Source organism: Cibotium barometz, chromosome 35 (genome assembly GCF_041138505.1).
Source record: "Cibotium barometz isolate CiBa-2024 chromosome 35, ASM4113850v1, whole genome shotgun sequence".
In the NCBI taxonomy this organism is placed as follows: Eukaryota; Viridiplantae; Streptophyta; class Polypodiopsida; order Cyatheales; family Cibotiaceae; genus Cibotium; species Cibotium barometz.
Window position 1 is genome coordinate 44,018,559 of NC_141080.1, and position 25,864 is coordinate 44,044,422.

The following is a 25,864-nucleotide window of genomic DNA, read 5'->3' on the forward strand; positions in this document are numbered from 1 at the left end:
TATGGTCTTGGAGCTTGGATCTAGTGCAGACGTGCACCTGCTTTATGCAGCCGAGGCCGGCAGCAGTGTTGAGGCCCGCGAGGGCAGCTTCGTGGCGGTATGGGACTTCGCGAGGAGGAGATTGGTCGGTACGTCAACCTAGTTAGCTCAGCTCGTGGCTCGGTGGGGACAGCCAAGACTGTGGGCTTGTCCACGGCTGTCATGGTTGGGAGGTGAGTTAGGCCTGCACCCCCTTGCTTGTTTGTTTGTTCGTTTGTTTGCAGGATTCGAGTTTCGAACCAAGATCGATCATGAGGGGATCCGTGGGGATTTGACAATGGTGCCCTAATATCAGTCTCTGTGAACAAAAAACGTGTGTTGGGCATCCAGTCTCTCCCGACCCTGGATGTAGATCTGGAAATCTAAGACAAGAAAAAATCCTTCCAAGGCTCAGTGCCTAGTAGGAAACCTCTAACCACAAGTTTGCAAAGCAATGCCCTGCATTGAACATCCGGATCGATAATATTCAAGCCCCCCTCTCTTTTGGGCTGAATAATTGTGAGCCAAGCTACCCTAGCACGAGTGTCTGAGGTACCATCCAAGCCCGACCAGAGAAAATTTCGGATCAATCTCCGCAATTGGCCAATGCACGCACGAGAGAAGCACCAAGCTGATAAACCAAGCTGAGGCAAGCAAAACCTGACCAGCCACCAAAGCTCTGGAGGCTAAATCTAATCTCCTGGAGCTCCAATGGAGGAACTTCTTCCGGATACTCATAAGTACCAGAGAAAACTGTTGTGCAGGAGAAATATCAATCCCAACTTGGCATCCCAAATATCTAGCAGTACATCCTCTGCTGATCCAAGTAAAACCAAGCTTTGCACCCCAATCAACTCTCGGTGAATCACTAACCCAAAAACCAACAGATTTGTGCCAATTAATGAGTGCCCCTGCTGCCAAACAGATTTCCTCTAGTGCTACCCGGAAAAGGAACATAAGCATATATGTGAAGCCTCCAAAAACAGGGCTGTGTCATCAGCTAACTCAGAGTCAACCAACTCCTCATGACTACGAAGAGGCAACCTCAATCCTGAAATACGAGCAGTGGAGCGGAGAAAGATGCTCATGGCCTCTGCAACTATGATATATAATAAAGGGGCTAATGGGCAGCCCTGTCGTACTGAGCGAGAAATCTGAAACCGCTCTCCTCTATCACCGCAAGCAAGAACTCTACTGTGGGCATCACGATACATGCATGAAACCAGAGTTGCAGGAAACGCCAGCGTCGCAGGCGGAAACGCCGTTTCAGCGTTTCTGCAGCAGCGAACGTTTCCGATACGCGGAAACGTGCAAGAAACGGGACACGTTAATTCTATGCCACGTGTCAAATCGCCTCAGCAAATTAAATTTTTTTTAATGCTTTTTCGTTTCGCGTAAGTGGCGTTAGTTTTTTAACGCGTAGAAATAAAAATTGCGTGTTCTCTGCGCGTTGCTCCTTCTCTGCGCGTTGCGTCGTCTGGCGCCATCGTCGTCTGTCAACAATGCGAAGCAAGACTTGGACCAAGCATTGTCTACATAAATGGGCAGACCACTTCAGCATTTGTACTCTCTTTCTCTCTCTCTCTCTCTCTCCATCACCATGTCTGCCTCCAATGTCACTGGAGAAACAGTCTGAGGCAGAGTTGCAGGAAACGCCAGCGTCGTAGGCGGAAACGCCGTTTCAGCGTTTCTGCAGCAGCGAACGTTTCCGATACGCGGAAACGTGCAAGAAACGGGACACGTTAATTCTATGCCACGTGTCAAATCGCCTCAGCAAATTAAATTTTTTTTAATGCTTTTTCGTTTCGCGTAAGTGACGCGTTAGTTTTTTAACGCGTAGAAATAAAAATTGCGTGTTCTCTGCGCGTTGCTCTTTCTCTGCGCGCTGCGTCGTCTGGCGCCATCGTCGTCTGTCAACAATGCGAAGCAAGACTTGGACCAAGCATTGTCTACATAAATGGGCAGACCACTTCAGCATTTGTACTCTCTTTCTCTCTCTCTCTCTCTCTCTCTCCATCACCATGTCTGCCTCCAATGTCACTGGAGAAACAGTCTGAGGGTAGAAATCCTAGGAAAGATTGCTTCTGCTTTGATTGTGCGCCATGTACTGTGATCTTTGAGCATTGCAAGTGTCCACTTATCATTAGAGGCTATCTATCCCTTGACCACGCCATCCGAGAGAGAGCCCGCAAGTGCAAGTGTCCGAGCATCATACTCTTACCAGAGTGGTTGTGTGCTAACAAACAGGACACTGCTTTTCCACCAATCACCCGAAGGAGAGCACCCCTATTTTCTTGAACCTCGCCACAATATGTTTTCCTCACCATCTGCTTCACAAGGTCCTCCACCAATAGGGTTTCGGGTAAAAACACCACATTCCCCGGAGCCTTTATGGAAGTACGTGACAGAGAAAGGTGCATTTGGTAAAGGTGGGACCAAAAAATGGGCTTGCTCATTTTGTAATCGAGAGTTTGGAGGATCCTATCCTCGTGTGCGCGCACATTTGTTGGGGATCACAAAGGAGGGGATCCAACTTTGTTCGAAGGTTTCACCAGAAGACAAGGCACGTATGGCTAGAGAAGAGCATGAAAGTGCTAGCAAAAAGAAGCAGAAGATCACTCATGCTACACATGCGTCCGGGAAGCAATCCTTGTCGCAGCCTTCGGTGGAAAGTATGTTTCAAAATGCGTCTAGAGAAGAAGTGGACGAGGCAGTGGCTCGCTGTTTCTATGCTAATGGTTTGTCCTTTACTCTTGCCCGTTCTCCATACTTTCACTCCATGGTTTTTGCTGTTTCTTCTTTTGGGAAGGGTTATAAAGCCCCAAACTATGAGAAATTGTGGACCACACTCTTGGAGAAGGAGCGAGAAAGAGTGGCTACTTCCCTCTGTCCAGTGGAGGCAAGTTGGGCGGAGTATGGCTGCTCCATCATTTCAGATGGGTGGACAGATACAGCGAAGAGGCCTTTGCTTAATTTCATGGTGTCAAACTCTCATGGAGTATTGTTCAAGAAGTCCGTGGACACAAGTGGGAACCAGAAGACAGCAGAATTCATAGCGCAGCTTCTCAAGGAGATTATTATGGAGGTTGGCCCTAAAAACGTGGTTCAAGTGATCACAGACAGTGCAGCAAATTGCAAGTTGGCCGGTCAACTCATCGAAGAGGAATTCCAGCACATCTTCTGGACTCCTTGTGCAACTCATTGCTTGAATCTTTTACTCAAAGACTTATCTATAATTGAGTGGATGAATACAGCTATAAACAACGGTAAGAATGTGCAGCAATTCATAGCCAATCATGATGCTACGAGGGCAATGTTTAGCAAGCATTCCAAGCTTAAGCTCATAAGAGCAGGCGATACCAGGTTTGCCTCAAACTTCCTTATGCTCCATCGACTTGCCAAGGTGAAGGAACCCTTGAAGCATCTTGTCACAAGTCAGGAGTGGGAGAAATGGAAGAGCCAAAGCAATGCTGCTCAGGAGGTAGAGGATCAAATTCTTTCAGCTTCATTTTGGGAGGGGATTGAAAAATATGTAAAGGTTTGTTGGCCAATTATGGCCATGCTTCGCATTGCTGACAGAGACGAGCCATGCATGGGCTTTGTGTATGAGGGCATTGACCAGGCACTTGAGAAAATCAAGGAGACGCTCTTGGAGTATACAAGTGGTGAAGCAATGCACGAAGAAATTCGTGCGATTGCAGAATACAGGTGGAATATGCTTCATTCTCCCCTTCATGCCACTGCCTTTCTTCTCAATCCTATGTTGTTCTTAAAGAATGCACATAAGGATAAGGAAATCATGAGAGGATGGAGGTATACCTTGGACAGGATATGTCAGAATGCCAATGAAAGGACTATCTACAAGGCTCAATTGGCAAGGTACATTGGGAAGCAGGATGATTTTGTAGACATTGACGCTCCTGGGGACATGCTAAAGTTATCTCCTGTTGCGTGGTGGCAAATGTATGGTGTAGGTACTCCTCAATTGCAAAGATTAGCTATAACTCTCTTGTCTCAAGTTTCGAGTGCATCCGCTTGTGAGCGGAATTGGTCTACATATGGCTTCATACACTCCATCAAGCGCAATCGTCTTGGCCATAAGATGGCAGAGGATTTGGTATATGTCCATAGTAACCTCAGGTTAACCTCTCGAAAAGATTCATCATATAAGATGGGTCCATGTCATCAATGGGATGTCATAGAAGAAGATCCCATAGATGAATGGTCTGAGCAACAAGTTGATGTAGAAGACTTGACTCCAATGTCTTGATCTATGAAATTTGAGTTTTCTTTATTCTTTTTGCCTATGTCAATTTTCAATATAATGTTCTTTAATGTCATGTTAAAACTCATCCTACCCCCGACGTTTCCTACTACCTATGCTCACCGTTTCCTTTGCCGTTTCGACGTTCGACGTTTCCTTGCCAGAAACGTTTCGTGTGACTTAGCATGAAACTCCCTTGATCCATCTCTGAGAGAAGCCCATATGACTAAGAGTACCCTCGAGAAAGTCCCAATCCACTCTTTCATAGGCCTTGTCAAAATCCAAGAGCAGAATGGCTAAGGGCTGCTCGCTTTAGCCCATTCGACGGCCTCCCAAAACGAGAAAATGTTATCAAAGTGCTCCTGCCATGTAAGAATCCATTCTGGGTATCATGAATAACATCCTGCAAAATTGGCTGCAATCTGATGCTCACTGCCTTAGCAAGAATCTTATAGGCAGTCCCAAGTAAAGTGATAGGTCTCCACTGGCCAATCAATGTCTTATCCTGCTCTTAGGAATAAGATAAATAAGCCCCTCAGTGAGAGAAGAAGGCATAGAACCCGTGTCCCACATCTCCTGCAAAGCCGATGTTATCTCAGCCCCAATCTCATCCCAAAAAGTAGTGAAAAAACAGGGGAGAGGCCATCCTCCCCTGGACACTTACCATGAGGTAAGGCATGAAGAGCATGACTGAACTCCTGCATAGAAAAAGGGGCATCCAGAGCGGCACACATCTCCTCGGTGATCAAATGTGGCAATGCATTCCAAACCTTCCTCTATGCCCTGTGTCTCGGATCAGAATGCGGCTCAGCACTAAGAGGCTGGCAATAGAAATCGGTGGCAATCTGTCTAACCAGTGTGATAAAAGTCACGAATATCACAGAGAGCAAAGGCCAGGCTTTGAGAGGCCTGTACGAAGTCATGAGATCTCCAAATATCAAGCATACGACACGATAGTTCTGCATCTGAAAACAAATGATCAGGGATGCGTACATGGGGTGCTAATCCATGGCAATTCGGATCTCTAATACATAAAACCACTGGGCAATGATCCTATTTGGAGGTGCCTGTAGCAATCAAAGTATGTCTACCTTTGTCAAGCACCCAATCATCCACATAAAATCTGTCTAACCGTGCATAGATACATCCTACATCTCTTCTCCTGTTAGACCATGAATAAAGAAGAGTGGATAGACTCCTCAAAATGTCATCCTCTGCCAAAAATCTCTACCATGAATGGAGAGTATAAACCTCTCCCAAGACGCTCTTTCAAGAGGATGCACCAAGCCCTCATGTCCACCTCTTTTATCCGTTGGCATCTCAACCATGTTAAAATCCCCACCAATAATCCAATGGTCGGCAAGAGGCATCAATGTAGTGAGAGATTTCCAAAAGGCAATCCTCTCACCTCTATGGTTAGGAGCATAGAGATTGAGAATACCAATGCGTGTAGTACCCTGCATAAGAAGGATCCACTGCGCTCTCGCAGGCAAAATGACACCATGTCCAATGATGCAAGACAAGATCAAAGCTGAAACAGAGATACAAACACCACCCTTGGTACCAACAGCCGGTGACCAAAAGGTGTGTCCCGAGAGAAGCTTGCCTGATCTCCCACACTGACTAGCATCCAGTTTATGCTCTTGCAAGAGCAATATATCCATAGGTCCACCTGTGACTGCACAATGAAGCTGGGTTTTTACAATTTGTTTTCGTCGACGTGGAAAAAAAACCCCGACCCTGAATGTTCCAAGAGACAATCCTCATAAAGACTCAGAGTAGGAACGACCAGATCTCGTGGTCGACAAAGGACCCCCTTTAGAGGCGGAAGTACATCTCGCATAGGTAAGGGAGGGAGAATCTAACAATGTAAACCTTACCTCTCTCTCCCACTTCGGGGAAAAGCCAGGGCTAGTCCTTAGAACTGGAGAGGTACCATGACAATACGAATGTGCAACATCATCCTCAAGGGTGCAATCATCCTGTAACTGTAATGCAGCATCCTCGTGTGAGGGATCCAGATCATGTGCCTGCAAGCCCTCATCCTCCAAAAAAGGATCAACATCTTGTGAGGCAAGAGTTGCATAGGGGTTAGGGTGCTCCACAGGGAGTGTGGGTGAAGGGGCAGGTACGGGGGTCCGAGGGTGCCTGCCATCCCTAACCACAACCAAACACTATGTGGTCTGCTGTGTCAAAGGAGCAGGTGGAGTCTCGGCATCTGCAGAAGGCCTCTTATGGGCAGGACCACGCCGCCTCCTAGCATGGCCCCTCAATCTAGGATAATCTCTAGCAATGTGACCCTGTCAACGACAAATCCGACACTGGTCAGGTCTGCCTGCAATCTCCATCCTTTGGCGGAAATGAGATCCATCAGGTGGATGTGGATGTATGTGAAAGAATGGATGTGGATGTGTATGTGAAAGAATGTGATGTGACATGAATATATGATAACATGATCATCAGTAATCGATGGATCGAGAACAAGCACAAGGACCCGGGGTACACCATCAAGAGTGGCGGTAACGGCCGCGGAAGCTGAGGCGGGAGAGCTCGGGAGGATTGGTACCTCTAGAACCTGGCCAAAGGATGTCCATATGGAAGCTAAAAGCTTCCAATAGGACGAGGAAGAGCAGGGAACTGTAGTGAGACCGGGGTAAGGCGCTGATCCTCCACCACTGGATCAAAGCCCACCTGGTGTGCGCTGAAAGAAGAAAATCTTCCTAGGACCAAGAGGAAAGGGGTTGCTAGCCAAAGCCTGAGAAGTAGCTTCTGAAGAATGAAAGTCCACCTGGAAGAAGTCTCGACCAAGTAAACGAGTATCCTGAAAGTGCACAATCAGCTCCGAAGGGAGAGCTACTAGAAGCCATTCACGGGCCTGTGAACGAGAAGGGTGGGAACCATAAACTCTCGCAACAAGGGTAGTCTAGACCTCAAGGTCAATGTCGTGCTGAAGAGAGGTGAGCTCGTTTTGTGAAAAATTGATGATTCTCCCGGCCAGTGGGGGTGATGAGCGATTGGCTGCGGCAGAAAAAGCCATAAGACCAATCAAGAAAAGTGGGCGGCCGACTTGAATCCAGATAAAATAGCTGCTCGGAAAACGGGAGCAGAGGAAGGGGGGCAAAGGCGAGGAGCCAGCTGGGGAAGCAAGGGCAAAGGGGCAGGCAGGGGCTGCAGAGGGGTAGGCAGGGACTGAAGAAGGCAGGGGACGGGCAGCAAAGGGGGAGGCAGGGCAGCAAAAGGGGGGCTGGCGGGGGCAGCAAAAGGGGGGCTAGCAGGGGCTCACTGCGGTTTTATGACACACCTACAAGTATAAAGGGCACAACCGGACATCAAATAGCAGCCGACAGGCAAAGTTGAATAGCGCAGGTGACACATGACACGATGACGTAGTAGTAATCGAGTACAAGTGGGCGACAACAATACTACTGGCCGACTAGGAGCATTGGTGCATATATATACGTGGGTAGCCAAATCGTCATATTCATCTGCTTTCCTCAAGTTGCATTGTAGGCGAAGTGCTAGCCAGGAGTGTACAATAGGTGACAGGGCTATGATTTGACGTCTTCATTCTCAGCCACATCTTGTACTTGAATTTTTGTTGTATTACTTCTTTCTTGTACATAATACAAAGCAGTAGTTTAGAACTCGTGTGTGCAATATGTGTGATTCTGCCACACTCTTCTTTCTATCTCAAGAAAACCCTAGCACATAGGCGTAAGTGTTCTACAGTTGATATCACAGCCTAGGGACCTGCAAATTTCCTTTCTTTTATGGCACCGGTATGCGTTGACTGCTTGGATAGGGTAGAGCACCTAGATTCCAAGCATGCACAAGTGCCGGTTTGGGGAAAGTAAATATTTGGGTTCTCTTCATTGCACCAAGTTTATATCGTGCTTTGTTGCCCCACCAAACCCTTACCTCATCGCGCAGGGCTGAAATCTCTCACCCGGTCCTTGATCACTTGATATTTGTCATAGATTCACAACTCACTGATTTTCTTCTCGGCATGAAAGCATTCATGGATGCACAAGCAACTAAACTAGAGGCTATATCTATCCGTCTTGACAGGATGGACTAGTATTCTGGATCTGGAATCTACAAGGGCTTGTGCTTCAGAGCAAGTGTTGGACAATTCCAAGGTTGAAGTGGAAAAACTTTCTAGAGGAGGATTTTTCACTCTTTTGGATGCACTCAAGGATGTACTGGAAGACTTTCACTCCCAATCCGACAATCATCATTCTATACCTGCGCATAGTCGGCAAGAGAGATGCTCTTCGCATCACCAACGATCTCCTTCACGAAGTCCCTCTCCACCAAATTCTCTGGACAGTTCCCACTCGCCTTCACCAGCTCGACGTCGGGGGACTAACGGTTTGCCGAGTTCTTCCTTCGTGCCACTTGAGGAATGAGCTTAATTAATGAAGTTCTTGAAGCCTCCCAAGTTCAACGGGAAGATGGACGGCGTGTATGGCTCTGACAGGTGCCACTCTCTTGTGGAGGGAAGACCACCTTAGGCACTACTCCGTGACTTGCTCGGATGAGTGTCGCAAGGCGGTCTTGAAGCAGTAGGCCAGAGGTCACCCTATTGGGGTAGACTAATGGCCTTTGAAGATGTACAATCATTCAATCACCTTTCTGTACCATATAATAAAGAAAACCCTAACACCAACTATCTCTCTCTTCTTCTCTCTCCACTATCTTAATCATGTTTATTTAGCATCTTATTCTTAATCAGGCTTAGGGCTGTGGATCAGTACAGCAAGGCTTCCGTGCATGCAACCCTCCATAGCCCTAGGAGTCTGTGCTTCTCGAGATCCATCAGGAGAAGTACAAGCCCCAACCTTTCCCGATTAGACCAGTTTTATGTGGATGAGTGGGCTTGTGGATGAGGTGGCATGGTTGGTATTCTCCTCCTGAAACTGGCCTGTCCCTGAGCTCGGACACCCCTTGTCTCTCTGCCCATCTGCTCAACTCCTATTCAAGAATAGAGGCATATAGCTTGGCCAGCGAGTGACCAATCATAATGGTACGGTAGTTAGTCGGCAGGCTCGGATCTCCAGACTTGAGTACCGGCACAATCGTGGAAGTACTCCAAGTCCCAGGAAACCCCTCACACATGGCTCTATTAAACATGAGAGCTAGCAAGTCTGCAATCATATCTCTAGCATGTATGAAATGCTCGGCTACAATGCCCTCATGATCCTGTGCCCTCCCTGTATGCAATCTATTGATGGCCCTCCTCACCATCTCTGCTGTGAAGAAGGTAGAAGTGGGTGGACAAGGCTTTGGAGGGTTCGGTAGTGGTGGCTGCTCTGGTACTATGTAGAGAGAGAGGCTGCATACTCCCCCATGTATCTGGAGAGGTAATGGCTGAAGGCGGGGGGTGCTCTCTCAGCAATCTCCAGGCCTACCTAGAATCCTGACTCAAAAACAACTGATAGATGTCTCTCTCCAGCCGAGCTAAGAATGCTCTCTTCTTCTGCCGAATGAGGGATCGGAAGATGATGCGTGACTGTCTATATGTAGTAACACCTGTGGCCACCACTCTCTGTAGCCGGGCTCTGAGCTACCTACAATCATCATCATACCAACAATTTTGGGGCATGCTCCTAGGATGTGGTCGTACTGTGGGCTGCGTGTGTGGGAAGGCCGTCGCTGCAGCTGTATGTAAAGCCTCTGTCAGGATCTGTGTGAGCTCTGCTAATGGCCTCTGTGGATCCTCTACACTCAACAAGCTGTAGATCTCTGCGGTGTATACTCCATCAGTCTCTCTACAGAAGGTATATCTCGGGTGATAGGAGGACTGCCCAACCTGGCGGGTACTGTAATGGAAATCCACAGTAAAGGAGAGAAGTGCATGATCCACCGTAACTCCGATGGGCCTGGGGCCAATCGCAAAATCCTGGATACTCGGGATGAAGGTTGGCGAGGCTAAAACATAATCCACTGTGCTGGCCCCATGTCTGTGTGGAAAGCAAGTAAAGCCACTGGCAAGTGGATAGCTCTCTAGGACATTTAAAATGGCCAGCCCATGTGTAGTCCCCATCTCCAAGAGGTATCTCCCATACTCAGTACACTCCACCTCATCCTGTGATCTCCGGGTCAAACACATCTCCTCCACATCTATCTCTCTCAACATCTCCTCCGAAGTGTCAAAGAAGGAGGTCCGGTAGTCCCCAAGTATGATAACATCTCCCTCCCTGGAGAACTCCCATATGTCCTCATCTAGAATCATATATGGAGATTGCCCCTTGGGTGCTGCATAATGAGATGTGCTGGGTGGAAAGTAACATATAGCAATGTATAGGGGTCTACCCTCATCTGCCCTCACTCTGACTCACATGTACCTCGCGCTCTCATCACGGCGCATAACATGGATGAGTGGCTGAAGCTCCTCTCTAAAAAGAACTGCAACTCCTCCAGATCCGCGACCACCATGCTTCGAACGGGCCTCCTGTCTACAAGTCGTCTCCCACCTGTATCCCGCCACTCTCGGTACTGTGTTGCCTGGGACCTGATGTGTCTCCGAGTAGAAGATGATGTCCCTATCTCTGAAGCTATCCTCAAAGGCCCCCACATCCAGTCTCAATGGTCCGTTGCAGTTCCATACTGCAAGTCTCAGACTGGTCCCATAGGTCTCGCACTGTCAGGTGGTGCGTCTCTCTAGTATCACCACTCTGCCTCCTCTGTAAAATGCTAGCTTCCCTTTTTCTCTGGCTGCCCTAATCTCCGGCATGCACTCCCTCATATGTACTAGCTGTGCCAAGGTGAGGTCATCTCCTAAAAAGATGCCCGTTTTCTTAAGGGCGGAGCGCTTGGTGAAGAAATCCTTCTTGGCCTCCAAGGTGGGAAAGCGTATGAGAGCTCTCTCCTTCGAGCTCTCTCCTCCATTCTTGTCTTTCTTGCCCACTCTCGAAGCCCCCGTGTGTGTAGGCCTCGAAATGCCTATGCGTGTGTATAAATCTTTAGCTTCCTCCTCTACATTGTCACTGTCCTTAAGACCCGTGATCTGCACATGAAGTTCCCTTGTCTTTCTTCTTTGTTCCTCCTCAATGGTTAGGTTGATAATCTTCGAGGTAGATGTGCTTTCGGCCTCCTTGTTCTTACCTTTCTTGACCACTTCTATCCATTTCTCCGTTTCATCTACTTGCTTTTGCGTCTTCGTGAGCATCTCCACCCACGAGGAGGTCTCCCGGGCCTTCTTTTCTTCTCCCTCTTGAAGTGTTCTCACTTGGGCCTTGATGGTGTTCAGCTTCTCCATCATGACAGGCTGAATTTCACCTTCCTCGAGCTTATGTTGAGCACGTGCTTCTTCTATCTCCTTCTTGAGATTTGCGATCTCGGCATCTTGGGCTGCTATCCGCGCTTCAAGCTTCTTAACTTTGTGAAGAAGGCTCCGGTTGAGCATATTAATTGCATTGTCCCGTCTCTTTCTTGTGTTGTTGGATCGCTGCCTTGATCAGGTCTTCAATGTCGATCCTCTCCATCTTGTCTTGGGCTGAAAAAGGCTGATTTCGGGTTAAAAATTAATTAACCCTTGGCCATAGGAAGAGCTCTGTGCGTGTCTACAGCGCTTCCCATAGAGAGAGAGGCCAGAGGGGGCTGTTGCGAAGAGAGAGAAAGATAGGCAGCAGGCGGGAGAGGGAAGCAGGTGGGGGAGAGAGAGAGAGAGAGTGGCGGGAGGGGGCTACGAGGGGAGAGAGAGAGAGAGAGATGGCCGAGTCCTTTTGGGGCGAGCAGAGCGAAGAGCATGTGAGGGCGGAGTGAGAGAAGCGAAGCGAAGAGAGAGAAGCGGGCGAACAGAGAGAGAAGCGAGGAGTTGTCGACCAGCTGGGGGGCGCATAGCAATTGTGCAGCAGTCGCACGGTGGGCAGCGAGCAGGAAGGGAGCGGCGGCTACACGGGAGGCGGAAGGGTGCGAAGCAAAGGAGGGGTCAGGAGGGAGGTGGTGAAGGGGGGGAAGGCGGGAGGCAGCCGTTGCATGTGACTTGGGGGCAGTTGCTTGGCTCTCCCAGTCCGGTCCGCAACTTTTTTTATGAGGGCAGTGGTACAGATTCTGTTTTTTTCATTCGTAGAGGTATTGCCCAACATGGTCTATTGCAGGATGTTCCTCACTCTAATTATACACCCCCTAGACTGACACCAGTTGGGAGATTATTGCCAGTATTACAGCATGGCAGATCTGGAGAGCTAGATGCACGGAGGCTATTGAGGGTGTCCAGATTTTTGGGTCTCAGTGCATTAGTACTATATGAGGTGATATCATCCACACTCTTATGGCTACTTGGGCTCGCATTCAGGGGCCCTCTTGTTCTGCGTAGGCGAAGTGTGTGATATTTATGCGGGAATGGGACCATGGCATCTTCTTTTCCTCTAGTACCACAGGTCTTACATGGCATCATGATGCTCCTCAGTGGTTGAAATCACCTTACATATTGGGGTTATTCTATTCTCTTCCGGCTTATAGCTGTAATTGTTGTATGTTTTTCTCATACTTAATAGAAGTCTCTTTCTGAAAAAAAAAAAACCCGCAGTGAGCAGGCGAGGTTTCCGTGGGGACCAACCTCCATGGTGATCAATGGTAGGCCTCCCACCATGCCGACAATCAAGAGAGGAGCCCTTGGGAGAAGCTACTCGCCGGGGGGGGGGTGGGGGGGGTTGTGGGTTGAGTCTATGTCAAAGCATATGGTGGAGGCAGTGCTCCTGTTAGGTGTGCTGGAAAAAATGGTGGAAGCGCCTCCAAGTCCCGAGAGTTTGGGCTGGGGTGGAGGTGAATCTGCCCTAGGAGTACTAGGATCAGGCCCCAATCAGATGGCCGGAAGGTAGGTGGAAGAGAGGGTTCTTGGCAATGTGCTGGCTCTCTTGGTCCTCCTCAGTGGGCGGGGGAGCTTGAATCAATGCTTGGTGGAGGGTGCTCCAAGTGTGCAGAGGCCGGTGGCAAATCTGTTAGTGAAGGAAGTGCTCAACTCTCTCAAGGTGCGGCAGAGAAGAAAAAACCTTTGCACACTTGGAGCCTAGGGGGCACCTTGGGATGGGAGCCGAGATGAAATGTGGCCCAAAAAAGAATCCTGCCAGGGCTCTGCCCTAGGCTGAATGTTACATGCGTGGAAGCTCTGTCTTCTTCTAGCCATAAGCACCTTTCATAGGAATATCCTGATGCAAACACAAATATTTAATAGATAGAGAGAGAGATGGCTGTGTATTCAGTATATTCATATGGTACAAAAAGGGTACAACATCTATGGCCTTTGGCCTTCCAAAAGGAGACTATAGACCTACTCTAGACCTGAAGGGTCCTATCTATGACTTGATCCCCAAGTGGGAGCAAGATGATTCACAACGAATCTTGGTCTTGCCTTTTAAAGGTTGGAAGCTTTTCCCCTGTCCGACTGCTGGTCTGCCAGTTACATGGGACAAATAAATACAAATAAATGCTAATAAATGCTGCCGACACCTCATAAGCTTCGCCGACAAGGTCTGTGTCCCAAAGAACAACTTCCGGTGCTTGTCAAGACCTGGTTACTGCTCTAAACCTTTGTTTATCTGCTGCCCAATCAGGATTTAGCGTGGAAAACGAGCCATGTCCATGTGTGCACATGACACTGAAGACCGTAGACTATCAACTTGCCTAAAAGGGCTTTGCTCTGCACTGCGGGGTCTATGAGATTGAGGCGGCTTTGCTCCAATGGCTGAAGAAGAACATGCCAGGACACCTTGACCCGTGCGGGCCTACCATCTCTTCTTGATCTGAGAAAGTTCCGGATCGATCACTGTACTTGGCTAATGCAAGTGGGTTGGAAGGCCCAACATGAGGTGATGTACCACATAGCGGCGAGGAGGACATGAAAGGCTATTATGGCTAGAGTGGCAAGGGAGAGGTGGGTTTGCTCCAATAGTGAAGTTTCCTCTGAACGCTCAGGAGGAGGGGGGGATTTGCTGCTCCGCCGAGATGTCCCATCGGACAACCAACGTAGTGTCTAGGGTGTCCAAAGGGATCCACTAAAATCTGTCAACTTGAACATGACTTCCCCACTCGTAGCCTTTAAAAGGAGGCATTAGGTGCTTCAATATGCATCCATATGTGAGAGTGTGCAAAACTAGAAGCAAGGCATTAGGTGCTTCAGTATGCATCCATATGTGAGAGTGTGCAAAACCAGAAGCAAGGCAACAACTTCTCTTGTGCGTTAGCAAGAGGACAACATGAGTCTTTGGTATGCATCATAGGATAGCATCTATGAATTGGAACTAAGTCTAGATGCAAGAACCATTGTATATATTCATGTTTTGGAATATACAGTAGATTAGGGTTACATCTCTTGTCTTGTGTGCGTTTGCTAAACATAAGATTAGTGTTAATCTATTTTGCTTAGCGTAATCAAGAACATGCTTCGGCAACGGGATCAGAGCTTAGGTCAATTTAGGGCAATCCTTGCGAGGGTTTTGTGCATGCTAAATTAGGGTTTATGAAGAGAACCCAAATATTCACTTTTCCCAAACTTGAACTTGTGCACTCTTGGAATCTAAGTGCTCCACCCTATCCAAGCAATCAACGCACATGGGAGCCAAAATAGAAACAGAATTTGCAGTTCCCTAGGCTTTGTCCCCTAAGCTTTGATACCAACTATAGAACACTTGTGCCTATGTACTAGGGTTTCCTAGAGATAGAAAGAAGAGTGCGGCAGAAATCACACATACAACACTTCTCTGTGGCACTTGGAGAGAGGACCACTTGGCCCTCGGCTTTCAGGGTAAGGTCTTGGTGGAGGATGAGGACCCACAAAGGGATGTATGGAGATAAGATGGCCATCCATAAATGTGGGAGAGGAGGATCAATTAGGGTCACCACTCGTAAGGATATTGAAGTTGATGGTGGGATGAGGTCTTGGCAGCCACTGATGCTCCCTCCAAGGCTAGTAAGAGTTGTTAGATCAGGTGCCAAGATGGTGGCTGGAGGGCAGCTCCAGCTCCAGATCAAGGGCTGCTGTAGCGGTTCCACCTTTGGCCTGCCGGGAAGGTGGTGGTGGTGATTGGGGGGGAAGGGGAGCGGGGGAGCGGGGGGGTGGGAGGGGTGGGGGATTCTGGAAAGGAGCTGGTTTGGACCCTTGGAAGCAAGAGTTCCCTCTGTTGAGGGGTGCCAGCTGCATGAAGATGAACCATCTAGGTCCATTGTAGACAATCAGCCGACATGCTTGTCCTAGATCTAGTAGATGCTGGTCTATACAGTAATATTTCCCTTGAGGCTTGTCTTCTGGGGCTTTTGCTGTCTCTGTTTCCTTGGGGATCTAGTTCAGGTATCACATCCTCATACTTAAGAAATCTAAGAATGGTTGGTGGCTGTAGTATTGGAACCACCACAAGGGAAGAAAAGGTGATGCCACCCTTGCTAATATCCTTCCTAATGCATGGTGACTAATTGGGAGGTCAGTATCATGTGTCATACAGCGAATAAAACAGGTTGTCATACAGCGAATAAAACAGGTTGTGGTGCTCCTCTTATCATTTTCACGCACATATACTGTGCATTTTCACTCTCCTTCATATAGAGATAGTATTCAGATGGTGCCTTTGAAAAAGCATCTAAGGCCCGAACTCCACATGATGCTCAGGTCTACTACCTAAAAGCTGCAGCCCAGCTACATTGTGTCACAAGTACTAGCCCCCTCTTAGCTTTTGCCCTTAGTTTCATACCGCACTATCAATAAGATCTCTTTTTTCCAATTAATACCTGAACTGTCTCCAGGATGTGGTTATCCCTTTCTTCTTGCTTCTTGCACCTTCCCCTTATTCTTTGGGTTTTCCACCTTGAGTTGGGTAAGATCTTCATTGACATATCTTAGTGTTTCTTTTTTGGGAGCTGCGTCAAGAAGACTTCAAGGTGTGCTTCTGGAGTTCAAACATGACATGGAGAGCTTCTTCTAGTTGAGAGTCCATTTTTATCTCCTATGTTGCAGGGTTTTTTTTTGTATCAATAGTGATTTCTGAAAACATTTTGTAGTTATTTTTTTGTATTGTACCAGATGTGTGTCGCTCTTCTGTATGCAAGTTAAAAAAATTAGTTTTGTGCTGCTTTCTGCGTACAGGCTACAGCTTATAGTGCACGTGATCGTCTTTTAGAAAGTTGGAATGATACCCAACAATTTTTCAAGGACAAAGATCCAAAGCGACTCTTCTACCTATCAATGGAGTTCCTCATGGGTTAGTGATATGTTGACTTTGTACCTCATTTGAGTTATATAAGCTCAGACACTCCTTTGAATTTTATTGCATAAATTGATCTGAGCATTTGTTTAAACGAGTCTACATTAATTTGTATCTTACAAAAATCACAAATGCTTTCAAAGTATCACAATTTTGAAAACAGAACGAAATCTCTACTGCACAATTCTTTTGCAAGTTTGCACAGCTACAGTCCTCATCCTGCTCACCAATGAAGCTCAAATCTACAGCCAAATGGTTTGTACTGAAGGGAGGGGAAGAAGAGAGGATGAGGGGGGGCAGGAGGAGGGGAGAAGAAGACCCAGGGTGGGGGAGGGGGACAGCTATTGAAAGGGGCTGAGTCAACCTGCCTCGAAATCATAGGTATCCATACGTGCTCCACTGTGAAGCTGGGCTTTCAAGCATTTGCATGAATGCTTGATCTGCGTAGGGCTCTCTACTGGCAAACTGAATCTTGTCCTTGGAGACATGCAATCTTCATGCTGTGACAATAGGTTGATCGTTTCTCCATCATGTCTCTAGAGCATGGCATGGTCAAGAGACTTGAAGGGTCCTAAACGTGCACTTTGACACAAAGCGACTGGTGGTTCTGAATAGTCTTTTCTGCTGTAGAGTTGCTGACTGGGGTGTAGAGAGGCCTAGTACCTCTAGCACCATGTGTGGGTTATGAAGAAGGGCAGTATAACTGGATTCAATGATGATATCCCAAAAAAAATGCTGACTTCATCTGCCCACACGGAGGGCTTCAAGAGAGCCTTGTGTATCAGACTCCACAAAGTTCCAGTCAAGCTAGAGAAAACCTCTGGCCATAAGTTGCACATCTTTGAAGTGTAGCAAGGTTTTGTTTGAAGAACCGTGAAAACCATAGCCAAGGGCTAACACAGTGCATGAGCACATACGTACAAGCACCCCCCCCTCCCCCCTCCCCCTTTCCGTGCCCCCCCGCTCTTCTTAAGGTATTGGATATCCAATCTTACAAATTGGGCAGTCAGGCTTGTGGAGGACTCACTCATTGGACCACATTTTCTCATTGAGGTGATCTCCTTAGTTAGTGCCTCCGGAGCTACACCCAAAGATGTAGTTGTACTGAGACCAGTTCTTGCGGACGACAATGGATGGATTCATCCAGAGGACAGGATATCTAGATTCTACACAGCCACATGTCACATGCCATGCGGATCATGATTGGGCAGATCTGAGTATCATCCCATATTAGAGGGGAGATAGAGAGAGCAAACAGTATTGAAAGGGAGGACATGATTTCTAGACTTTGGTTGAGACAGAGGAGCACTACTTTGCAGATGCCCAGTGTATTATGAGATTCGGGGGAGATTTCACTGCCTCTCCAGAGAGGGATTCGGTGCACTGTCCAAGATCATTGACTTCCCTGACAGTGCTGCCTGGGACTTTGCCTTATGGAGCTCTGCAGAAAAAGGAACGCTATCCTTAGAGAGAGCAAAGCCGAGCCCTAGGATACTTCACAGTTGTCCTTCGAGAATATCGAAGGAGTAAGTACTAGACGCCGACCTTGAGAACCATGTGAGCCCTCACACAGCCCATCATGGCTGCCTGGAGTCACCCTAGACAGAGCCCACAAGCTGTAGCAATCCCGATGTCCATGGGCCTCTGGTCCCTGGCAGCTTTCCATGCAGCAGCTTCAGATTAGGGAGATTCTTTTTCCCCCCCAAAGAAAAGATCCTGCCATTAATTACCAAAAAGGCAGCTGAATCGGGTACATGATCGAGTCTCAATCATGGGGACAGAAAAGCAACAGAGGACAGAGAGGGGATCTTCCTCGCTGGCTGGCTGCCCTCGGAGGAAGGCTATCTCATACAATGGGGGGGAACAGCCAAACAGGTGGCCTGTAATGCCAAGTAACCTCACTGTTTCTTACCCTGAGCAAAGGACGGCTGCTCCAAATCCGCAGAAAAGCCTCTCGGCGCTTGTGCATATGCTCAGACGTCTTGAAGCTTTGTGTGTGATGTCCATCTGTATGCTCCTCGTGGACTCAGCGGGTTGTGTGGTAGTGCCCTCAATGACCTCGCTGCAGCGAGCATGCCAAATGTGTCATGCCGCTATACTGCTGATGATCTCCTACCTCTGACAGGGGCCTGTGGGCCTCGTCCCACCTGGGGCTGTTGATAACAGGCTGTCATGATACTGTGATAAGAGAGAAGAAGAGCGAGCTCCTGTTTCGTCTACTCATATGCTAGGGCCGGTGTTGTCTCAGGAGCCCAGGCTACCGGCCCCTAGGTGATGGTGCATTGGTCCATGGTGAGAATGCAGAGGATCCGCAACCGAATGTGCTGCACCTTGGGACAATCCCAAAGGCGATGCCGTTGTGCATTCACAGGGTGTCCACATCTAGAGCAGAGAGCCAGACGACCTCCGATTGCCAGCTGGGTGCCCACTGCCAAGCTCCTGTATGCTATTTGCCAAAGGAAAAGAGTAATCTTTTGTGGCCGGAAGCTGTCCCACAGCCGCTTCCAAAAATCACGGAGGAAGCATGTGGGGATGCCCTATGTCTGCTAGTGTGCGCTGCCATGTCAACCTCCTCCGGCATGTGAATCTTGTGGCCCAGATGGATCGTGTACTCAAAGAAAGGGATTTCGGGGGCATCCTCTGGGGATGAGCGATTGTGCCACTGCCATTCACCAGGATCCCACTGTAGATGCATCAGTCCCATAATCTCCAAGACCTCTCTCTGGCCACTGTGGCCAGAGGTGGGTCGAGGTGCCATCTCTCGTCATGAAACTTCATCACTCTCACCCTCTGTAAAGTGCAGCTGCTAAGGTCCTTTGTCCAGGGGGGGATTGGCTCAACCTACCATGTGGCCCTGAAGAGAAAGCCATAAGTGTGCTTCCGTCTGCACCATGGACTGCCACCGAGATATCAAGTCTGGTCAAAACCCCTACAAGCTACCAACTTAGGGGGAGGTGGGTCCTGGACCGGTGCGAGCTACTCAGGAAGTGTGGTGGAGTTGATATGGAGGGTGATTTTGTCTCTGCCTCAGATCCTAGCATGGCTCCTCTCTTGAGCCTTTGGCGGGAGAGCCGCTTGACGGTGAGCCACTCCCCAAGAGATTGGGCTGGTCCCTCGCTTATCAATGCGCCCCATGAGACGTGAGGACAGGAGCCAAGCATGTGGCCACTAGGAAGCGTAATGGCCATGAGAAAGTCCTTCTAGGGCTCACCACTTGGGCTTTTGTCATCCTCTTGCTTCTTCCTCTTCTTCCCTGGCACCCCCACTCCCCTTAGCTTCTTCGCCCCTAGCTTCTTCATCCCAAGTTTCTCCGCCTTCAGCTTCTCCTACTCCTGTGTTTGTGCGACGAAGGATTGTCCCCAGGCTTCCCTGATGGCTGGAAGCTACTATTCGTGACTCTCATCTCTCAAATGTTGATCTTCATCAGCTTGCTGACTCCTCAACAACACCTTTAACATGGGCACAAAGATAAAAATAGCTTTGTTAATTTTTGTAACCTCGCCTTGATGAGTAAAGTGGTGGAGTAATATGAGCCTACTACAACTACAGAGGCTCTTGCTCTTCCTGAGTGGTGGGTAGCCATGGGGGCCGAGATTGATTCCATTGAAAGGAATGGTACATGGGAGCTTGTGGACCGCCTTTGCATAGGCATGCCATTGGGTTCAAGTGGGTCTTTAAAACCAAGTTTCATGCCGATGGTTCTCTGGACAAACACAAAGCGAGATTGGTTGCAAAGGGGCACTTTTAGATTGAGGGTATTGACTATGAGGAAACTTTTGCAAAGTGCCGTCCTCTTGCTTGTCCAATGGATCCTCACTCCAAGCTTTCTCGAGAAGATTCTACTCCCATCTTTGAGGACAGTACATAGTACTGGAGGCTTGTGGGTTCTCTTATTCACTTGACTTATACCAAGCCCGACATTTCTTTTAGTGTTAGTATTCTCAATCAGTTTTCTTCCACTCCTTGACATTCTCATTGCTAGGCTACTCTTAGGGTTCTTTGATACTTATCTGGTACCTTGTACTATGCTCTCTCTTTTAGAGGAGGTACTAAGTTTGTTGAATACTTTGAAAATTGACATTGATTGGGCAGGTGATCAGGATACCAAGGTTCCACTTCTGGTTACTACTTCACTTTAGGTTCTGGCCTCATTTCTTGGAGATCCAAGAAGTAGACTATAGTTGCTCTTTCTTCCATTGAGGCTGAGTACCATGCTTATTTGGATACTTGCCTACGAGCTATTATGGTTGATGCAGATGCTGAGTAATCTTGATGTTCTTTCTGACTCTCCCATTTGCATTCAATATGAGCTGGTTGCTGACGGCATCATTTCTCTAGAGTATTGTCCCTCTCAGGACAACCTAGCTGATCTCTTCACCAAACCTCTTCCCCTAGATACTATTGATCAACTCTTTACCCGTATGGGAGTCGGACCACCGTACTGGGGCTGAGAGGAGGTGTTGGAATGATCATCTCCAGCCCCATTTGATCCCTTTTATGCCCCCTTTTATTCAGCATATTTATTTGATATTTTTGGGTATTTTCCCACCTTTTATTAGCCGTTTTTCTTAGTCGTGGACTTTGTCCTTAGTCATGGGTTTTTATGCTGGTCGACCAGCCCCTTCATGATGTATATAAGAACAGGCCTTTTTGCCATTTAATTCATTCATCATTTTTGCTCAAGTGTTGGATCATTGCTGGCTGCTCCAAGTCTCTCCTCTGCTTCCGCTTGCTGCCTTCAACTATTCTCTCAATGGGATTTTCTATTGGTGTCAATTCTAAGTGAGTTTTCTGGGCAATTTGCTTCAGAGATAACATCCTTTGTATTGCTGCAATTAAACAAGACTACGATATGCTAGCCTTCTCTAAGACCATGGCACTTGAGTAGCTCAGGTGACTCCATGTCCTGGGTGGGACTCCCATCTTGCTGATTCATGGAATTACAAGTGGAGTTCCGTTCAAGCACTGTGGGGAAAACCCCTTCAAGCTCCCAACTAATGATTGTGCCCACAAATGGGGTTGTTCAGAAAGGAGCTTATAGGGGAGTCCGAACAACATTTGTAGCAGTAGGGGTAGGTGTACTAGTGGAAGTAGACGACCTCTTAGGGCACTCATGCTTGAGATGCCCTAGATTATGACAAAAGAAGCACGGGGCACCACTGCTCCTGTTGGTGCTGTTGCAACTCTGTTGGGAACAATGTTCCTCTTGTTATGCCTTGACTTGCTTTCTGGTCTAGGGCCAGCTGTAGCTGATCCCCCTTGGACTTGGAGCCATTGAACTTTGAAGACCCTTGGTTTTTTGCCTTATGACCCCTAGACAAGGTGGTCTTAAGCACCGACATTGAGGAAGTCTCGGGTATGCCATGGTTGTACATCATCTCCATAGAATGGGCAAGTTACATGGCAACTGGGAGTGCATGGGAACAAAGACTTCGGACATCCCATTGAATTTGGTTTTCTTGTCCAAACAAAAATGCTCTTAATCGGTCCTTATCGGACTTTTGCAACTTAAGTCCCTGGTGCATGACATGATTGGAGTTTGAGACTGCCAATCGTGTCACACACCAGGGACTTAAGGTGCAAACTCCCAGCATGACACTGACCTGAGATGAAGGTTTCCCACTGTGAAACACACCTCCTTGTGCAGCTGCCCTGGGACTGTGCTAGACAGCCCTCTGGTTGCTGTAGGTGACCAAATATTGATGAAGACTAGCATTTTGCTACTCCCAACACAGTTGGAAGCTAATGCATGAATTTTGCACCCCCTCCTTCTGGCTGTGTTTATGTTCTCTATCTTGCCCGTTGGCTGGAGATCTTCAATGCAAGAAATGATGAGGATGAATGAAAGAGCAAGCCTGATTTTTGGGGCCTTTATATAGGCTGATCAGCAGCCCTCACCAGGCTGAGTAGGCCAACCTCCATGTATTTTCCCCATTTTTACTGGTCGTGGGGCTGGTGTACTGGCTGACTTGGAGCCTTGTACTTGGCTGATAGCTCCCTTGCTGGCCGACTACTTGTATGCAGTTGTGGACTTGTCCAGCAGCCAGTCGGCTGTCTTTTGGCTGGCCGACCAGCATAGGGGGGTGGTATAAACCACCCCTACCCCCACTTCATTGGATTGTATCGGATTTTGTGTATAGAGCAGAGTTTATACAGCTTCTCTCTCCCTCTCTCTTCTGCGTTTTGTTCTCTACAGCAGTTGTCTCTTGTTTCCGCTGTGCATTCTGACATGGTATCAGAGCCCCAGGTGGCTTGAAGCTTGGAGACTGTGGGAGCTTGAGGGTTTGCTGATTTGTGGTGCTGATTGGAGATTGCTTGGGCTGTTCGGGACTTGGAGATCGGGTAGAAGGCGGCCATCACTGTTCGGGACTTGGAGATCGGGTAGAAGGTGGCCATCACTGTTGGACAGCCACCTTGCATATTATGTGCAGCCTCTTCATTTTTTTTCCGACCCACCCTCCCTTCACAAGCCCTTGTGAACCCTTGAGATGGCAGACTTGCTTGAGATGTCTGAGAAGCACGTGAAGATCCCTACTCTCCCCACATTCCCGGTGGATCAACAGATGTACGGGACCAACTACGGCATATTGAAGGTAATGATGGAGTCTGTCTTGGAGTCTTATGACTTGGTTGATTTCATTGTGGTTGGTGTTCCACAGTTGGAGTTGGAGGACGGGGAGCTTTTGCCCTCTACTCGGAAAGAACGGGAGGCTCAGGCACAGTTATGGGATCGTGTCAATGCCCGTGTGCGTTCTTTCATCTTTCTTAATTGCACACAACATGTGCTTAATCATATCAAACATATGATGCTGGCCAGAGGGATTTGGCAGTATTTGGCTTCTCTGTATAACAGGTATCACCCATGAAGCGGATCTCCTTGGAAGTGTAGATGAGGGTGATGAATCCTCCAAATTCTTCGACGATGCGGGAACACATCAACAAGTTGCAGGCTCTTCAACAGGAGTTTCTTCAGGCTGGGAAGGAGAAATCTTGAGAGGACATGGCCATCACTTTGCTGTCTCATCTAACCTCTCAGTACTCAGCTTTCTACTCCTCTTTGATCACCAGTTGGCAGGCTCAGCACCATCACATGGGAGGAGCTTGTGCCTATGGCCTTGGACCAGGAAGAGCGTTTTACGAACTCTCCATAGGTTGGAGGTTCTCAAGCCTTGAGTGGCCAGCAGTCGAAAGGCCGCAACAACAACAATAAGAGCAAAGGGAAGTCTTCATCGGAGAAGTCTTTTGAGAAGAAGCCCGATTCAGAGTGTGATAATTTGAAGGCCGAGTGGACTTGTATTAATTGTGTCGAGAAAGGCCACTATTGGAGGAAATGTGCTAAGCGGAGTACCGAGAAGAATGCTGATTCTTCAGCTTCAGCTGCCAAGACTCCGGCTTTTGTGCACTTGGAGATTTTGGACACAGATGCTTCATCTTCTTCGAGCAGGGAGGCAGTTGGTTTCACCGCTAGGGATCCTCAGGAGTGGATTCTTGATAGAGGTGCTTCCAGGCACATGACTCCTTTCTGAGAGTTATTACAGGATCTTAAACGGCAGTCAGGTCGCATTTTCATTGGCGACAACTCCACTATACTGATTCATAGTGAGGGCAGGATGGAGATTATTTCCGATGGCAAAGGGGGGAAGCATTCCTCTCGTGTTCTTTACGTCCCAGCACTTGGTTTTCATCTATTGTCAGTGCATGAGGTTTGCGAGACTGGCTTTCGGGTGGAGTTTGAGGAGCTCTACGGGAGAGAAATAGGCCAGGTTGTATGGGAAGGCGGAGTGGAGAATGGTATCTACAAACTCTTAGCACTCCTTTCTCTGACAGGCACTCAGATCAGTGACTTATGGCACTTCCGTTTTGGCCACTTGAATGTGGATACGTTGCGGCGGCAGGCTTTCCGGGACCAGATGGTGGATGGCTTGCCAGATGATGACAATAGGTAGGAACATTCCAGTTCTTGCGTTCCTCAGTCAGAGGAGCCTTTATAGGTAAACTATGCTTTGATGTCTCGTATCATTCGGGACTAAGAGCCTCCTGCAGTTGAGGAAGCTCTTTCCCAAGGGACTTGTAGCCAAGCCTTGCAAGTGGCAGATGGTGACTTGCACGAGGAGGTGGATGTTGAGCAGCCTCCAAGTTTTGAGGTTCTGGGTTCAGAGGGGGTGGTTTATAGGTTATACAGCTTCTCTCTCCCTCTCTCTTCTGCGTTTTGTTCTCTACAGCAGTTGTCTCTTATTTCCGCTGTGCATTCTGACAACTTCATCAATCGTTTGCATGTGTGAATTTGGCTCGGAAGAACTACTTGGGAGTAGGATGTTTCAACTTGATTGAAAATGTTTGGAAGAAGTGAAGCATGCAAGCGGCATGCCATCTATATCCACCAACAATTTAACTTCTACATTCTGAATTTATTGCGACTCATGCTTTGTTAAATTTTATGCCATTGCATTTTGTTGCTTTGCCAAGCATGGCTCTAGTTTCTGGGAGATCTGTGATACAGCTCTCTTCAGACCATGTTCAGACTATGCAGGTCAGGAGACTTGAAGGTATCTAGATACGGAAATGGGCCACAACCTCGTCTTGGGACAGGCTGACAAAGGAGCTTTTCTGGTCCCACATGAGACATATAGCTTTGATGGGGGCCAAAGCTATACATATGACATTGACCCAGAGGTTTACCTTGTAAGAGCTCAAGGCCCACCTATTTGGACCTATGTTAAGACATCTTAGAGAAGATGGAGACTGACAACATTATATGACTGAATGCTTTTTTCTTTTCTTCCTTTGAGAAATAAATGTCCATATCGATATGTAAATACCGTTACATTGCATTCTGCCATCTTTACATCTTCGGGGATTAAACGAGATAGAGCACAGTGACAAGCCTTACTGACCATTTATATACATTCCATCAGAACGTACATATGCAGCTTAAATCATGCCTTTAATTGGTACCTCTGTATGGCATCTCCAAGACCTGCCATCTTTATTGTAAGGTTGAATTCTAACATCCCCACATGCAGTACCAAGAGGAGATCATAGAGAACTGATAGGAGGCTTGACCCTAGGGCTGGCCAAGGTAAGCGTGAATCATGGATGCCTATTTTCCTGATAATTCCCTAAAAAGATGGCCTTTTTTTGGTTTGGTTGCAAAATGCTATCAAGTGTTCAAAGATTTTCTTTTAGTAGTGCAGTTCAAGGCAAGTACTTAGAATCCTTTTTGTAGGTAGTCAACTCGATTTTAATTTCCTGTGGCCTTGTGTACTAGGTCGGTCTTTGCTGAATAGCCTCTCTAATCTTGGCATCAAGGACCAATATGCTGAAGCCCTTCAGCAACTGGGGTTCGACCTAGAGGATTTGGCAGAGCAGGTTTGTTTGCCTAAAA

General features: G+C 47.9%; 2 protein-coding genes across 3 annotated transcripts in view; both read left to right on the forward strand.

The window, feature by feature from the left end:
• LOC147618486 (uncharacterized) overlaps positions 1–25,864 on the forward strand; it is a 129,660-nt gene that overhangs the window by 25,132 nt on the left and 78,664 nt on the right. For both annotated transcript variants that reach the window (XM_086774916.1, XM_086774917.1), the window contains exons 2-3: positions 16,362–16,476; positions 25,748–25,848. In XM_086774916.1, coding sequence (XP_086631042.1) covers positions 16,362–16,476; positions 25,748–25,848 — 216 coding nt within the window. The remainder of the gene's footprint in view (positions 1–16,361; positions 16,477–25,747; positions 25,849–25,864) is intronic.
• Positions 2,261–4,430, forward strand: LOC147618487 (uncharacterized). Its single transcript, XM_086775054.1, has one exon. The coding sequence runs from the start codon at positions 2,330–2,332 to the stop codon at positions 4,286–4,288; it is 1,959 nt and encodes a 652-aa protein (XP_086631180.1). The 5' UTR covers positions 2,261–2,329; the 3' UTR covers positions 4,289–4,430.